Source organism: Chinchilla lanigera, unplaced genomic scaffold, assembly GCF_000276665.1.
Source record: "Chinchilla lanigera isolate Chin_1 unplaced genomic scaffold, ChiLan1.0 scaffold00007, whole genome shotgun sequence".
Classification (NCBI taxonomy): Eukaryota; Metazoa; Chordata; class Mammalia; order Rodentia; family Chinchillidae; genus Chinchilla; species Chinchilla lanigera.
The window spans coordinates 29464707-29481276 of NW_004955408.1; the positions used below are offsets into that span (position 1 = coordinate 29464707).

At 40.1% G+C, this 16570-nt stretch overlaps 1 protein-coding gene across 2 annotated transcripts in view; it reads left to right on the forward strand.

Annotated features, from left to right (window-relative positions):
- Window positions 1–16570, forward strand: part of Nsd1 (nuclear receptor binding SET domain protein 1) — a 131052-nt gene that overhangs the window by 48314 nt on the left and 66168 nt on the right. For both annotated transcript variants that reach the window (XM_013509737.1, XM_013509739.1), the window contains 2 exons: window positions 2860–3032; window positions 6528–9105. In XM_013509737.1, the coding sequence (XP_013365191.1) occupies window positions 2860–3032; window positions 6528–9105 (2751 nt within the window). The remainder of the gene's footprint in view (window positions 1–2859; window positions 3033–6527; window positions 9106–16570) is intronic.

Below are 16570 nucleotides of genomic sequence, written 5' to 3' on the forward strand. Positions count from 1 at the left end.
CTGAGATTGAATTTACTAGGCCAGATTGGCCTAGAACTTGTAGGGATCTTTCTGCCTCAGCCTTCAGAGTGATGGGATTACAGGTGTGTGCTATTGTGCCCAGCCAATGGTCAGTATTTTCTTTGGTTTATTTTTATTCCCCTTTGCTGGATTCTATTCTCCCTTCTTTTAAATAATTGTTGGTAATTCTTTTTTTTTTTGTTTGTTTAATCTTTGACCTTGGTTAAGCTCAGGCAGCCCTAACAAAGTGCCATAGACCTAGGGGCTTAAACAGTTTGATTCTTACAGCTCTGGAGGCCTGAAAGACCAAGCTCAACTCAAGATCAGTTGATGTTTCCTAGCAAGGACTCTCTTCTCTGGCTTGTAGTTAACCACCTGCTTGCTGTGTTCATAAATGGTAGAACATAAAGTGTCAGTGGTAGCATGCTCCAGCTTCTTTTGTTTTTTTCTCTCTTTCCTGTCTTCTTTTCCTCCTTCCTTCTCTCCTTTTCTCTCACACTGTCTCCCTTTTTCTTCTGTTCTTTTTTGTTTTTTTTTCTTTGGTCTTTTTGAGACAGAATCTCATTATGCTATTCAGGCTGGCCTTGAACTCACTTTGTAGCCCAGTCTGACCTCAAACTCGCAGTGATCTTCCTGCATCAGCTTTGCAAGTGCTAGGATTACAGACTTCTGCCACCGTGCCCAGCCAAGCTATGTCTTTTTCTTTTTTCAATCCCCTTTCACTTCTGTTGTCTTTTGTCCTTTCCCCTTTCTCTCTTCCTTCTTTCCCTCCATCCATCCCTCCATCCTTTCCATCTGTCCATGTACTTCATCTATCTGGAGGTCTTGGTATGTAGTTAAGGCTGACTTTTATTTTATTTATTTTTTGTTTTGTTTTGTTTTTTTTTGATACCAGGAATCGAACTCACGACCTCATGCTTGCCAGGCAGGCAGGCAGGCACTATGCCACTGAGCTAAATCCCCAGCCCAAAGCCTGACTTTTAAGTCATTATATGTTCCAGGCTGTCCTAGAACTCTGAGATCTGAATGTGGGGATTACAGGTATACATCACCAAGCCTGATGTGGTGGCACATGCCTGTAATGCCAGCATTCAAGAGTCTGAGGCAGGAGGATCGTTATAAGTTTGAGACCAGCCTGGGCTACAAAGTGAGCTCAAGACCAGCCTGAACTGCATAGTGAAACCCTGCCTCAAAAAGACCGAAAAACCCAAACCAAACCAGGTATACATCACCACACCTGGCTTTCTTTTATTCTTACAAGGACGCCAATATTTTCATGGCAGCCCCATCCTTATGACTAATCTAAAACTTACTACACTAAATGTACCACCTGCAAATACCATCACACTGAGATTAGAGTTTCAACATAATGAAGTTTTGCTAGACACATTCAGTCTGTCACAATTCTCTTTCATGAGAGTCAGTTTTAAATCTGTGTTTTAAATCATTATAAATTGCTGGGTGTGGTGGTGCACACCTGTAATTCCAGCCCTTGGGAGGCTGATGCAGGAGGATTCCTGTGAGTTTCAGGCAGGCCAGCCTTGGCTACAAAGTGAGGTCAAGGCCAGCCTGAACTGCATAGTAAAACCTTGTCTCAAAAAAGACCAAAAAGAAAATTGTTAATCAAAACTGAATTCGTATCCATAATGCTTGAGTTTTTCAAGCTTTAGCTGCGTATGCCCAACTTAATACTTGAACCTTTTACCAGTATGACCAGTATGTCATCTTTTTCCTTCTTCCCCCAGGTTCTTATACTGTAGTCTAGGCTATTCTGGAGCTTTGTATAGCCCAGGCCCACCTCAGTCAGGTATTGTTTGCTCAGCTTTCTGAGTGCTGGGATTACAGGCATGTGCTTTCATGCAGTCCAGTTTAGAATGTAAATTTTTTTGCGGGGAGGGTGTATTGGGGATTGAATCTTTTTTTTTTTTTTTTTTTAAAGACACAGTCTCTATGTAGTCCCAGGCTAGCCTTGAACTCAGTATGTATCCCAGGCTGGGATTGAACTCGCAATCTTTCTGCCTCAGCCCTCCCAAGTGCTGGGATTACAGCTGAGTGTCGTGCACCACCATGCCTGGCCTTTTTCTTCGTCTTCTTTCTCTTTTTATTACCTTTCAAGTTTTCTTTTTAATTTTGAATTTTTCTCTTGAAATTGTATAAAATTCGAATCTGCAAAGCCAGCATTTGGCTGCAGATTTGTTCTGTGAAGTAATTGGAATGTACTGTGCGTATAAAAGGATCATATTACTTAATTCCAGAGTTGTTTCTGAAGTCATTGGAATTAGTATGTTTATTTGTTGCTTTGTTTATGCTACAGGTTTGACCATGTAGTGCACGCTGACCTTGAACTTGCTCATGCAACCTAGGCTGGCCTTGAATTCATGGTGATCCTCCTGTCTCAGCCTCCCAGGTGCTGGGATTACAGGCATGTGCCACTACGCCTGCCCCCCTGTGCTTTTTACTTTTTTGAGACAGGGTCTTGCTATGCATTTCAGGCTGGCCTTGAGCTCACTTTGTAGCTCAGGCTGGTCTGGAAGTTGCAATGATCCTCCTGCCTCAGCCTCCTCAGTGCTGGGATTACAGGCGTACGCCTCTATGCCTAGCTCAGATAACTAGTTTTGATTATATACCATGTCTCCAAATATTGATTGAACAGTTCTGAAGTATTTTCTTGTCATATAAATTGAATACTTAAAATTTTCCTTGTATGTGAGTGACCCCTTTTAGACTGTCCTAAGTTCTGTGGTTGTTTAGTGTGTTGTTTATAACCAGAGTCTTCTTCGGCAATGAGGGGTCACAATGTTCTGTAGATGATGAGCATTTATGGTTTTGAAGTAATGACACTGGTTTTTATCCTTACAGTTGCCAACCGGAGGCCCTATCGTGAGTACTACGTGGAGGCTTTTGGAGACCCTTCTGAAAGAGCCTGGGTGGCTGGAAAAGCAATTGTCATGTTTGAAGGCAGGCATCAATTTGAAGAATTACCTGTCCTTAGGAAAAGAGGAAAGCAGAAAGAAAAAGGTTATAGACATAAGGTAAAACCCAAAAAAGATCTCTTTAAAATTATGTACTGCTGAGTACAAGCAGTCAAGGAAGAAACTTTTTTTTTTGGAAGTTTATAAGATATTTCTGAGTTTATAGGATGTTTATTAGTAAATACTTTGGAAGCAGTTTTATAGGGGGAAGATAGGCTAGCTTTTGAAATACACCCAAGTTTCTGAGAAATATTTGCAGTTACTTCTGCGTTGTCTCTCAAAGAAGTGACAGGATGATATGGCAAAGCCAGTCTTTCTGCAAGAAGAAAATGATCATTAAAACTAAATGTTCAACTTCTCATCCTCTGGGCTAATTATTTCTCTTAATGAGAATGTTACCAAATGTGGTGCACACTTGGCAACATCCCGCTACTTGAGAGGCTGAAGCAGCAAGATCGTGAGATGTAGGCTTTTTATTTTTAATTTTAATTTTAATTTTTATTTTTGGTACCAAGAATCAAACTCACTACCTCATGCTTGCCTGGCAGGCGCTGTCCCACTGAGCTATATCCCCGGCCCATGTAGGCTTTTTAATAGTTTAATTTTTTAGTTTCATCCATGTTTGTTTATAATTTTAAACTTGATGGAAACATTAAATACAGGTATATGTAATATACATTGAGCAGCAAAATTCTGATTTGTTATACCTTGAAGGTAATACGAAAGATGTATGAGTACAAAAAGTATTTGTAATGAAATTTATCTCTTAAGATATGCCTGCCTATTTGATTCACAATAGTATACCAAAATTCAAGCAAGGCTGAGTATCCAAGTGTTTTTTCACTAAAATTTATTTTGGTCTACCATGTAAAGAGCTTTACTAATATTTTAGATTACATCATCGTATTTACTCTTTTCCATGAAGCAGAAATATGTTCAGTTATTTCAAGTCACCTTTTAAAATTTTGACAGAGGGGCTGGGGATTTAGCTCAGCGGCAAAAGCGCCTGCCTGGCAAGCGCAAGGTCATGAGTTCGGTTCCCGGTACCGGAGAAAAACCAAAAAAAAAAAATAAAATAAAATTTTGACAGAGTCTCACTGAGTTGCTTAGATGGACCTCAATTAAACTTGTGATAAACTTAGCTTCTCAGAGTGCTGAGATTACAGATGTGTGCCTGGATAATGTATTTTGAGAGAGGATCTTGCTATGTAGTTCAGGCTGTCCTGGAACTCACTATGTAGCCCAGAGTGGCTCAAACTCAAAGCGATCTTCTTGTCTCCCACGTACTAGGATTACATGTATGCACCACTATGCCTGGTTAATATTTATTTCTTTTACTTGATGTTTTGTGTTAAAGTTGGCTCAAAAAAAGTTCTACTTACTTTTGTTTCATTTTTCTTCTGCTTTTGTGGAACTGGGGTTCAAACCCAGGGGTGTTCTACCTGAGCTATGTCTCCCCCTTTTTAGTTTTTTAATTTTGAGACAAGGCTGCTAAATTGCCAGGCTGGGCTTGCATTTGCAGTCCTCCCAACTCAGCCTTCCAAAGTATTGGGGTTACTAGTGTGTGCCATGGTGTCTAATTTACTATTTTAATACTCTGTTCATCCCAATTTTTTTATTATTGTTATTGTTGTTGAAATACATACAGGACAGAATTTATCATTTTAACCGTTTTATTTTTTATGTTCTCTGAGACTTGGTGTCTTTAAAACTAAGATAACAACATGTACCTTCTAGAACTTTTTTAAGTATTAGAAATACGTATAAAATCTTAATGTATTACACGACTGCGGTTTTTGGTTTTGTTTTTGTTTTAAGTCAGGATCTGGTTAAGTTGGCCAGGTTTGCTCAAACTTATGATCTTCCTGCTTCAGCTTCCCAGAGTATAGGGATTACAGAAATGTGCCCCCATTTAATAACAGTGTATGCTGTTAAGATGAAGAAATTAAACTTCATTCTTCCTACTATTTTGAGTGGTAATGGTGGAGAGGTGTCACAGTTTTTGTGTTACCTTTAGCTGTGTAGATTTATCAACTCTTTTCAGAAGAGTTTACTCGCATTTTCCTCTTATAAAAAACTGATTTATCTGGTCACAAACATGAGCACTGGTGGTGTGTGTGAAAGCAATCACATGGTCAATTTAGTGCCTTACAAGAGGAGGCTACAGTGTCTTGTGACCTTAAGTTTTCTATGCTTTGTAGAACATCCCTTTCAAATGTATTGATATATTTGTAAACTGTGATCAGTTACAACTTGTACTAATCAATACCTATTGTATCGGGCCAGGGATGTAGCTCAGTTGCACAGCACCTGCCTGTCAGGCACAAGGCCTTGAGTTCAGTTCCCATTACAAAAAAAACCCAACCAAGCAGGGCATGGTGGTGCACGCCTGTAATCTCAGAACTTGGGAGCTGAGGCAGGAGGATCGTTGTGAGTTCGAGACCAGCCTGGGCTACAAAGTGAGCTCACGGCTGGCCTGAAATGCACAGTGAGACCCTGTCTCAAAAAGACAAAAAACAAATAAACAACCACACAAAGCAACCAAACAAAAACACTTCTCTGGGCTACATAATTATGTCCTCTTGTGCTGGGTGTGGTGGTACACACCTGTAATCCCAGCACTATGACAGCTGGGGCAGGAGGATCACTGTAAGTTTCAGGCCAGCCTGGGTTACATAGTGAGTTAAACTGAACTGCATGTCGAGATCCTGTCTCAAAAAAAAGAAAGAAAATTACATCCCCATAGAAGACCTTGTTATAATCCAGGTTGTATGTGATATGTATAGAAAACCTTTGTTTAGCCAGGTAACCTAGTCATATGTAGAATTTCAGAGTCCAGGAGACAGATCTAACTTGCTCATTCCTCCTGTCCTACCTTTTCTTATTTATCTTCTTTGGATTTTTTGCCATTTTTGTGTTTTTTTGTTTGTTTGTTTGTTTATTTGGTGATTGTTTTGAGACAGTGTCTCACTTTGTAGTCCAGGCTTGCCTTGAACTCACTGTGGAGCCCACCTGGCCTCAAACTCATGGGAATCCTCTTGCCTCAGCCTCCTGAGTGCTGGGATTACAGGTGTGCACCACCACTACTACACTAAGTTCTTTTTTGTTTTTAAATCCAACTGCTCTTGTTCCCCCCCTCCCATCATGTTCTGTCCTTCCTTTGGTGGAAAAAGAATCCTTATTCTCATCTAAAGTTTAGAGGAATATGTAGGGAAGGTCTGAGTATTCTTCGATTCAGAAATATATAACTAGTTTTAGGGTAAGTTATAGTGTACTGCTCCTTACTTGTAAGTGCAAGGAGGGTGGAGGGTTTATGAGACCAATCATTCCTGTACTTATAGATTTTATTAATGGCAGTGTTTTGGGGAAATCTCTATTGTATAAGCTTTGGATAAGCTCAGGTGTGAACTACCTGGCCAGTCTCATAAAAGGACATTGAATAAGTCCAACAATGTTTAAAAAAGTTTCTGGTTTAAAAGGTGTTTATTGATTATCTCCCTCTTCCTCCTCCCATTTCTTTGATAAGTGCTATTCTTTTTCTCATTTAAATTTAAGGTGCCTCAGAAAATTTTGAGTAAATGGGAAGCCAGTGTTGGTCTTGCTGAACAGTATGATGTTCCCAAAGGGTCAAGGAACAGGAAATGTGTCACCAGTTCAATCAAGTTGGACAGCGAAGAGGACATGCCATTTGAGGATTGTACAAATGATCCTGAATCAGAACATGACCTATTGCTTAATGGCTGCTTGAAATCTCTGGCTTTTGATTCTGAACATTCTGCAGATGAGAAGGAAAAACCCCCTGCTAAGTCTCGAACTAGAAAAAGCTCTGATAATCTAAAAAGGACTAGTGTGAAAAAGGGCCTTATGCAGTTTGAAACACATAAAGAGGAATGGAGGGGAAAGACTCCTGAGAACCTTAGCCTAAATTTTATCTCTGGGGATGTGTCTGATAATCAGGCCTCTAATGAACTTTCTAGGATAGCAAACAGCCTCAGTGGGTCCAGCACTTCCCCAGGCAGTTTTCTCTTTGCTTCATGTGGAAAAAACACTGCAAAGAAAGAATTTGAGACTTCAAATTGTGATGGTTTATTAGGATTATCTGAGGGTGCCTTGATCTCTAAACGCTCTGGGGAGAAAAAGCGAGGTCTGGTGTGTAATTCGAAAGTACAGCTCTGCTATGTTGGAGCTGGTGATGAAGAAAAGCGAAGTGATTCCATTAGTATCTGTACCACTTCTGATGATGGAAGCAGTGATCTGGATCCCATAGAACACAGCTCAGAGTCTGATAACAGTGTCCTTGAAATTACAGATACTTTTGATAGAACAGAGAATGTGTTACCTGTACAGAAAAATGAAAAGATGAAGTATTCTAGGTATCCTGACACAAACACTAGAGTAAAAGCCAAATCGAAGCCCTTCATTGCTAACTCACATACAGACCACTTACTGGCTTGTAAGACAGCAGAGCCTGGAACTGAAACATCTCAGGTTAATCTCTCTGATCTTAAGGTGTCTACTTTTGTTCAGAAATCCCATTCAGATTTTAGAAATGATAATCTGTCTCCAAAATTCAACACACCAAACATTTCCAGTGAGAACTCACTAATGAAAAGTGGGGCTACACATCAAGGTCTATTACATTCAAAAAACAAACAGCCCAAGTTCCGAAATATAAAGTGCAAACATAAAGAAAATCCAGTTATGGTAGAATCACAAGTTATAAATGAGGACTGCAGTTTGAGATGCTGCTCTTCTGATTCTAAAGGTTCTGCTTTGGCCAGCATTTCTAAAAGTGGGAAAGTAGATGGGCTAAAGCTACTAAACAACATGCATGAGAAAACCAGGGATTCAAGTGACATAGAAACAGCAGTGGTAAAACATGTTCTGTCAGAATTGAAAGAACTTTCTTACAGATCCTTAAGTGATGATGTCAGTGACTCTGGAACACCAAAGCCATCAAAACCATTACTTTTTTCTTCCACTTCTAGTCAGAATCATATGCCTATTGAACCAGACTACAAATTCAGTACACTGCTAATGATGCTAAAAGATATGCATGATAGTAAGACCAAGGAGCAAAGGTTGATGACAGGTCAAAACCTGGTCTCTTATCGAAGTCCTGCCCGTGGAGACTGTTCTACCAGTAGCCCTGTAGGGGCATCTAAAGTTTTAGTTTCAGGAGGCTCTACACACAATGCAGAAAAAAATGGAGATGGCACTCAGGATTCAGCCCGTCCTTGCCCTAATGGGAGTGACTCTGCACTGTCTGGGGAGTTGTCTGCCTCCCTACCTGATTTAGTGTCCAATAGAAGAGACTTCCCTCCTGGAAAAAGTCGATCAAACTGTGTTTCTAGGCGTAACTGTGGCAGATCAAAATTGTCACCCAAAATGAGAGATGCATTTTCAGTCCAAATAGCAAAGAACACAGTGAACCGGAAAACCTTAAAGACAGAGAAAACCTTAAAGACAGAGCGCAAAAGAAAACTGAACCGACTTCCAGCTCTGACCCTTCCAGGTACAACACAGGGAGACAAAGGGAGTGGAGCTTCAGTGAATAGCCCATCAAGGAATAGGGCAGCAGATCCTCCTAAAGAAGAACCTCTGCAATTAATGGACCATTTAGCAAGTGAAGATGTTCACTTTTCTGATGTACATTTTGATAACAAAATTAAACAGTCTGACCCTGATAAAATTTCTGAAAAAGGATCCACTTTTGAGAACAGTAAAGGCCCAATGTTGGATTCTGAAATGAACAGTGAGCATGATGAACCCAGTACTGGTATAAGTCAAGTAGTGCCTAAAAAGCGGTGGCAGCGTGTAAACCAAAGGCGCACTAAACCTGGAAAGCGCACTAACAGATTTAGGGAGAAGGAAAACTCTGAGGGCGCCTTTGGGGTCTTTCCTCCTGGCGAACCTATAGAGAAAGGGCACAATAATTTCTCAGAGCATAGAGCTCCTCCTCCTTCTACAGATACACTAGAGGATTCGCTAACAACTCCTAATCATGTCAGCCACCTAGATTCAGTTGGGCCACGGTTGAATGTTTGTGATAAATCCAGTACCAGCATGGAGAACATGGAAAAAGAGCCAGGAATTCCCAACTTGACACCACAGGCTGAGCTCCCTGAGCCAGGTAAGGACTTTGGATTATGTTAGAAGGGGGGGGGGGGGGGGTGGAGAATATGCTAATAATGTTGTCCTTCTAAAGTTGGTCTTTTTTAATAGAAAGATAAACTGGGAGGGAAGGCTCATCACTGAATAAGGGGCTTTATGCAGAAGGGGCTGAAATTTGGAGATCGGAATTTCTTATATTTTCAGATACTAAGTTTTACCAGAAGCCTTAAAAAATAATTTCTTTTAGTGTCTCAACAACTTTTTTTTTTTTTATAGAACCTAGGGCCTCACACATGTTAGGGCAAGTGGTATACTTTGCTGTTTCCACAGCTCCCAACAACTTTGCTACCATTTCCTATCATTTTATTTTATTTTGTTTTTGAGACAAGATCTCACTCACTCATGATGGCCTTAAACTCACTGTGGCCCAAGCTGGCCTTGGGCCTTGAACTGACAGCAGTCTTCCTGCCTCAGCCTTCTGAGTGCTGGGGGACACCTTCCAAGAACCGCACTCTTGACTAACATCACCTAAGGGTACATTTTGGTGGTGAGGGTGGTTGAGACAGGGTTTCAGTGTATACAGTAGTTCAGGCTGGCTTTGGTCTCACATTGTAGCTCAAGCTTGTCTCAAACTCATGGCGATCTTTCTGCCTTGGCCTGCCTCAGTGCTGGGATTATAGGCATGGACCACCACTGATGGCCTAGTTTTTTGTTTTTGCTCTTTTTTTTTCATTAGTACTTCTCTGCAATACATAACAATTACATTTATTTTGGAGAATTTGTACATGTATGTATGTAACCTTTTTTTTTTTTTTTGTCTTTTTGAGACAGTCTCACTATGTAGTCAGACTGCGTCGAACTCACAGCAGTCTTTCTGTCTCAGCCTCCCCAGTGCTGGGATTATAGGCATGTGCCACCACACCTGGCTTGTAACACTTTCTTTGTTTTGCTCCCATGCCTTCCTGCTCCCTACAGGTCTTCTTCCCCTTCTGATTTTCAAAAGCTCTATTTCCAATTTTTTCTTTTCAACTTTCAGAAAAGTGCGTTTTCCCTTCATTTTCTCTTCCCTCCCTTCCTTTCTTTCTCTGTCTCTCTCTTTCTTGAGATAGGGTCTTGCTGTGTCCTTGATTTGAACTCACTATATAGTCTAGGCTGGCTTTGAACTCACAGCAGTCTTCCTGTCTTAGCCTCCCTAGTGTTGGGATTACAGGCTTGTGCCACCATGCCTGGCCCCTCCCTCCATCTCTTGTTTCCCTTCCCATTTGAAAAATAGCTCCCTATTTCCTGATATCTTTTATTTTATACTTTGAGTTTCTCGTATAAGGGAAACTATGATAGGTAACCTTGCGTGTCTGATTTCATTTAAGGTTATAGTCATGAGGTGGATCCATTTATGTAAAAGTGCTTTAGGGTTATCCTTCTTTATAGCACAGTAGTACTACATTGCATATGAATACCACATTTTCTTTATCCATTCATCTGTTGAAGGGCATATAGGCTGTTTCCAAGATTTAGATATTACAAATTGTGCTGCTATAAACATGGGTGTGCGTGTATCTCTGTAATATGATGACTTAGGAAGAGAACCAAAAGGAATAACTGGGTCAAATGGAATTTCTAATTTTAGTTTTTTGAGAACTCGCTATACCAATTTTCATTGTTACTAGCATTTTTGCTATCATAGTCAAGAAATCATTGTTCATTACAATGTAATGAAGGCCCCCTCCCCTTTTTTGAGAGAACTTCTATGTAGTTGAGGCTAGCCTCACCCATGGCAGTCCTACCTCAGCCTCCCAAATGCCAGGATTATGGCTGTGTACCACCACAGCTGCCCTTTGTTGTTGTTGAGACAGGGTCTCACTGTGTAGTTCAGTCTGGTCTTCGACTTTGTAACTAGCCTGCTGTCTTTACTCATGGCTTTCCTGTCTTGGTGTCACTCCTGGGAGAGCTGGGATTACATGCATGTGCTACCACGCCTAGGGTACAATCTTTTACAAGTTGTTAACTTCAGTTACATATAAAAATTCTACTCTTCCATATTTCCTCACTGCCACTTTGCTATTGATATGACAAATCATAACTTTATGTATTATGTATTCATTAACATAGTTTTGTAGATATAGTTATTTTTTAATCTTTGTTTGGAGTACTTTATGTACCATTACAGTATTCAGTATTTTAACTTTAACTACACGTTTTAATTTTTGAGTGCTTTCTGTTATTGTCCAGTATCTTTTTTGTGGGGGGCTTTTTGAGACAGGGTCTTGCTAGGTAGTACAGGCTGGCCTTGAACTCACTATGTAGCCCACGCTAGCCTGCAACTCAGAGCAATCTTCCTGCCTCACTCAGCCTCCCAAGTGCTGGGATTACAGGTGTGTGCTGTCCAGTATCTTTCTGTTTCAACTTGCAAGACTGTTTAACACATGAAGGCAAGTCCAGTGATGAACTCCCTCTGCGGCAGTTTTCCTAAATATACTATTCATAGTTGGCAGTTTTTCTTTCTTTTTCCCGTTTTTTTTTTTTTTTTGTTTTGTTTTTTTTTTCTGGTACCAGAAATCAAACTCACAACATTGTGCTTGCCACGACAACGCTGTGTCACTGAGCTAAATCCCCAGCCCCTTTCTTTCTTTTTTGTTTGTTTGTATTGGGAATTGAACTCAGAATGTTGAGCTTGCCAGGTAGGCACTGTGCTGCTGAGCTATATCCCCAGCCCGTTTTTCTTTTAGCACTTTGAATATATTTTTCTAATCCCTTCTGGTTTGTAATCCCTTCTAATCTCTTCTGGTCTGATCTCTGACCAGTAATCTGATAATCTAATGTGAGCTCCTGTGTATGTGTGATAAATTGTTTTTCTTGCTGTTCTTAAGATTGTTTCTTTTTCAAATACTGTACTGTGAAGATTCTTTTGGTTTTTGACAGCTTACTAGTCATGTTTTTCAGTATTCTTTGAGTGCATTCTGGCTGGAGTATTTTAAACTTTATTTATTTTTTGTCTTCTTGAGACAGGGTTTCGCTGTGTACTTCAGGCTGGCCTTGAACTCACTATGTAGCCCAAGTTGGCCATGAACTCATACCAGTCTGCCTCAGGCTTCAAAGTGCTGGGATTACAGGCATGCACTCAGCTCCCAATCCCACTTTTAATTTTATTTTAGGCTGAAGCTACTTGCCAGTTAGCTTAATTTTATTCCTGATCTTAGCCTGGGGTACTCTGTTATTGGCTATAGTTTTTGTTTGATGTGTCTAATAACAGATTTATTATCTACCATGTACTTCTATTTATCTTATTTTACTTGGTTACTTTTTCCTTGACATTATTTTCTTCTTTCATTGCCTTTATAGATCTGATTTTTTTGGCAAATAGTCACGTGGGTGCTTGAAATAATATTTTTCTTCATGTTTTTTATTAAGAATAAGCTTGAATATATTTTGAAAGCAGATTCTGTCTTTAGTGGTATTTCACAGCATTCTTTCACTGTAATATTTCAAATATTTACATATAATTTAATTTTTTGGTTTGCGATATGGTAATATGTTCACATAATTCAAAATTTAAGATGCAAAAAGTTATTCAATGTGGCAGGCATGGTGGTACACACCTGTCATCGCAGTACTTTCCAGGTGGAGGCAGGAAGATCACCTTGAGTTCAAGGCCAGCCTGAGCTACATAGTGAGACCCTGCCTCCAGACAACAAAAGAAGTTATTCAGTCAAAGTGTTCCTTCCGGTCATACCCTTCAGTCACTCAGCTTTCTTTTCTAGAGAGTAAGTGCATGAGTTAGCAAAGAAGATAGATTCGTATTTTTTAAGCAATTGTAATGAACTTATTTTTTTGCGTTTTGATTTGTTCACTCTTTTTTTCTTTTTTTTTCCGATACTAAGAATCGAACTCATGACCTCGTGCTTGCTAGGCAGGCACTGTGCCGCTGAGCTAAATCCCCAGCCCCGATTTGTTCACTCTTAAGTCAGTATTTTACTCTTAAATACTCTGAAACTTATTTCTTTAAGTTTCAGATTATTTATCATATAGCGTACCATATATGGTTTTTTTTTGGTTTGTTTTTTGAGACATAGTCTCACTATGTAGTTCAGGATGGCCTTGAACTCAATATGAAGCCCAGGATAGCCTAGAACTTGTGATGATCCTCCCGCCTCAGCCTTCTGAGTGCTGGGATTACAGGTGTGTGTCACCAACTCCGGCCTTTTTTGATTTTTTGGAGACAGGATCTCACTATGTAGTAAAGGCTGGCTTGAACTCACTATATAGCCCAGGCTGGCACTGAACTTGCAGTGATTCTTTGATGCTGTTATAATATTTTTATACTATGTGAGGCCTTAGAATGAAACTTGCTTTCTTGAAAGATTCAGATTACTTTTGTTACATGCCTGAAGGATTGAAATTTCCTTTCCACCAACCTCCTTCCCCCAATCTATGGGAGGGCCAGTCTGTGACAGTAGCTTTTTGTGTATTTGTTCTGTGCACTTCTCATGCTCACTTTCCAAAGGGTCCTCTCCCTATGGTCTCCTGGAGGTGGAGGTGGTATGCTTCTGCTTCATGATTACCCTGAGAGTAGACCCTACTAGGGGCCTTAGTTAGTTCCTTTAAACTTTTATCTCCTTCATAGGAATTGGATTGCCCAAAAGCCCTCAGAACAAAAAATTAGTTTTAGTGCTTTTTAACCTTAGTTTTAGGTTTGCATATAGTTCTTTTTTTTTTTGGTCTTTTTTGAGACAGGGTCTCACTGTATAGTTCAGGCTGGCCTTGAGCTCACTTTGTAGCCCAGGCTGGTCTCAAACTTGCAACGATCTTCCTGCCTCAGCCTCCTGAGTGCTGTGATTACAGGCGTGCGCCACCGTGCTGAGCTGTACATAGTTCTTTATTTGTTAATGCTTTTTTTTGAGACATGGTCTCACTGTGTAGTTCAGGCTGGCTTTGAAATGAATTCCTAGCACAGTCCGGCCTTGAAGTCACGGATTCTGCTGCCTCAGCCTCCCATGTGCTGGATTACAGGTGTGCACCACCACGCCTTGCTGTTAATGTTTTCTTTTCAGGTTATTTGTAAAATGCATTATACAACATTTGTATTTGTTTTCAGCGGGAGATTTGAGCTAAGTAAACTTGCTGTTGTTAGGAAGGGTTCTTTTGAGTTTTTGCTTCTTGTTACTATTATTGTTGGTTTTTGTTTTTGTTTTTTTGTTTGTTTGTTTTCCAGTACCGGGAATTGAACTCATGACCTTGCGCTTGCCAGGCAGGCGCTGTGCCGCTGAGCTAAATCTCCAGCCCCTTCTATTGTTGTTGTTGTTGTTATTATTACTTTGTTTGTATTGAGCCAGGACATAAGGTCCTGGGTCTGTGCTGGAAGTAGGTATATTTTCTGAGGATCACAGTGGTAGTTTGCTTTGGCTCTTGCTGTTTTATGTTTTCTGTGCATCTAGTACTGAGGCTTGCATTATTTTATGATTCTGTGCATTCATTGCTTTTGTAATTTTTGCTTTGAATATCTATTTTGAATATTCAAAAGGTCACATCCCTTTCTTTTTCCATACTTACTCTTTATCTTAGCTTGCCAGATCACTTTTTGTTGCTTTTGCCCATTTGTAGTAGGAGGAATTGGGTTGCATAAATTCTCTTTATTCTTCCAACTCCCAACTCAAAAGTGTTGTGACAGGGTGAGCAGTCCTGTTTAGGGAGAAAGCATAGGTGGGGAGTTGTGCCAGAGGTAGTAGAGAAGGAGAAGAAAGAAAAGAAACTTCAGAAGCATATTCTGGTTTTGTGTTTTGTTTTGTTTTGTTTTTTGGTACTGGGAATCAAACCCAGGACCTTTTGCCAGGCAGGTGCTGTGCCACTGAGCTATATCCCTGGCCCCACATTCTGGTTTTAAGTCAATTGTGACTCAGCTGTTTTTATTCATAGTTGTATTCTTTTTTTTAAAGACAGGGTCTTGCTATGTAGCCCAGGCGGGCCTTGAATTCACAGCAGTCCTCCTGCCTCAGCCTTCCAAGTGTTGGGATTACAGGTGTATGCCATTAGGTCCAGTTTATAGTTGTACTCCATTGTTCATTTAAGGAAAGTGCTATCGTCATAAAGGACCAAGTAGTAAATATTTTAGATTATATGAGCCCTAAGTCCTCTGTCACCTCTCTGTTCTGCCTTTGTAGCACAAAAGCCATAGAGTATATGTAAATAAATTGAGTGTGACTACATTCCAATAAACCTTTATTTACAAAAAAGACCTATTGGTAATTTGCTAAACTGTCTTGGTTACTTTCTTGTTTTTGAGACAAAATAACCTATACCCAAAGTTAAATGAGGGCTAGTTTACTTCAGCTCACAGTCTGTAGGTTTCGTTCCATAATTGGCTGGTTCCAAGGCAGGATGGAATGTCAGAGGGGCATCACAGAGGAGATATGGTACTTGGCATGGCAGAAGGCAGCAAAGCAGCAGCGGCAAGCCCCCTTTTCCCCTTTGTCCCATCCAAGGTATGTCTTTTGAAGTGGCACCACCCATACTCAGGATTGGTCCTTCCATTACCCACAACCAAAACTATGCTAAACCAATAGGTAGACTAATTTAATCATCACACCCTGAAATTCACATTTATCTAGCCACTTCCTAAAAGCCTTACCTATGAGTGCATGATGCCTTGGAGGGACATCTAGATGCACAAACCCTAAAATTGTAGAGGATTATTCTCTATATTCTTGGTGGGGAGGAATGCATGTGACTATGCAGGAACCTAAAAGATGTCAGACATAGATTTTCTCACTTTAATATATAGCTTTTGGGCAGGCTGGTTTCCTTGATGGCCCTAAGGAAACAAGTAGAGAGGTAGAGAACTGAAGCCTTTCTATCAGAGGCAAACACCAAAAGTGGAAGCAGTAACCTCAAGAGGAAAGAGAACAAGGGGTCACCCATGGAAACTACTAAGAATATGAAGGAGAGACTATGATATTACATTTGCAAGAGAAGAGGTAGTGGCAGAGGGGATTTGGGGTTTTGTGTGATGCTGCACTACACAGAGTCCTATTTTATTTAAAAGAACCCAGGAACTTTAGAGTTTTGACAGATTTTGGTTGGAGGTATAGCCTTGACACCTTGATGATTTTCTAAATTAAGTGGGCAAGACACTTTACATTTTTAGCCTCAGTTACATTATGGAGGATATCATTACCTGCCAGGAATGTCACCTAGGGATTAGAGATTCTAATGACTAAACCATCGCTTGGTACATTATATATGTCCATTATGTCAAATTATTTCCTTGGGGGTTTTGTTGTTGTTTTTCCTGTTAAATATGTTATTGGCGTTTGCAAACTTCGCTGGAATGTCTGTTCGGTCTCAGTAAAACATAATTTACTTGGCTTACAGCATGGAATAAATGCTATTAACTGACATAGGTATATAATACTTATTCCAAAATGTGTTTCGGCTTATTGCTTTTCTACCAAGACAAGTTTTTTAGATTTTTTTTTTTTTTTTTTTTTTTT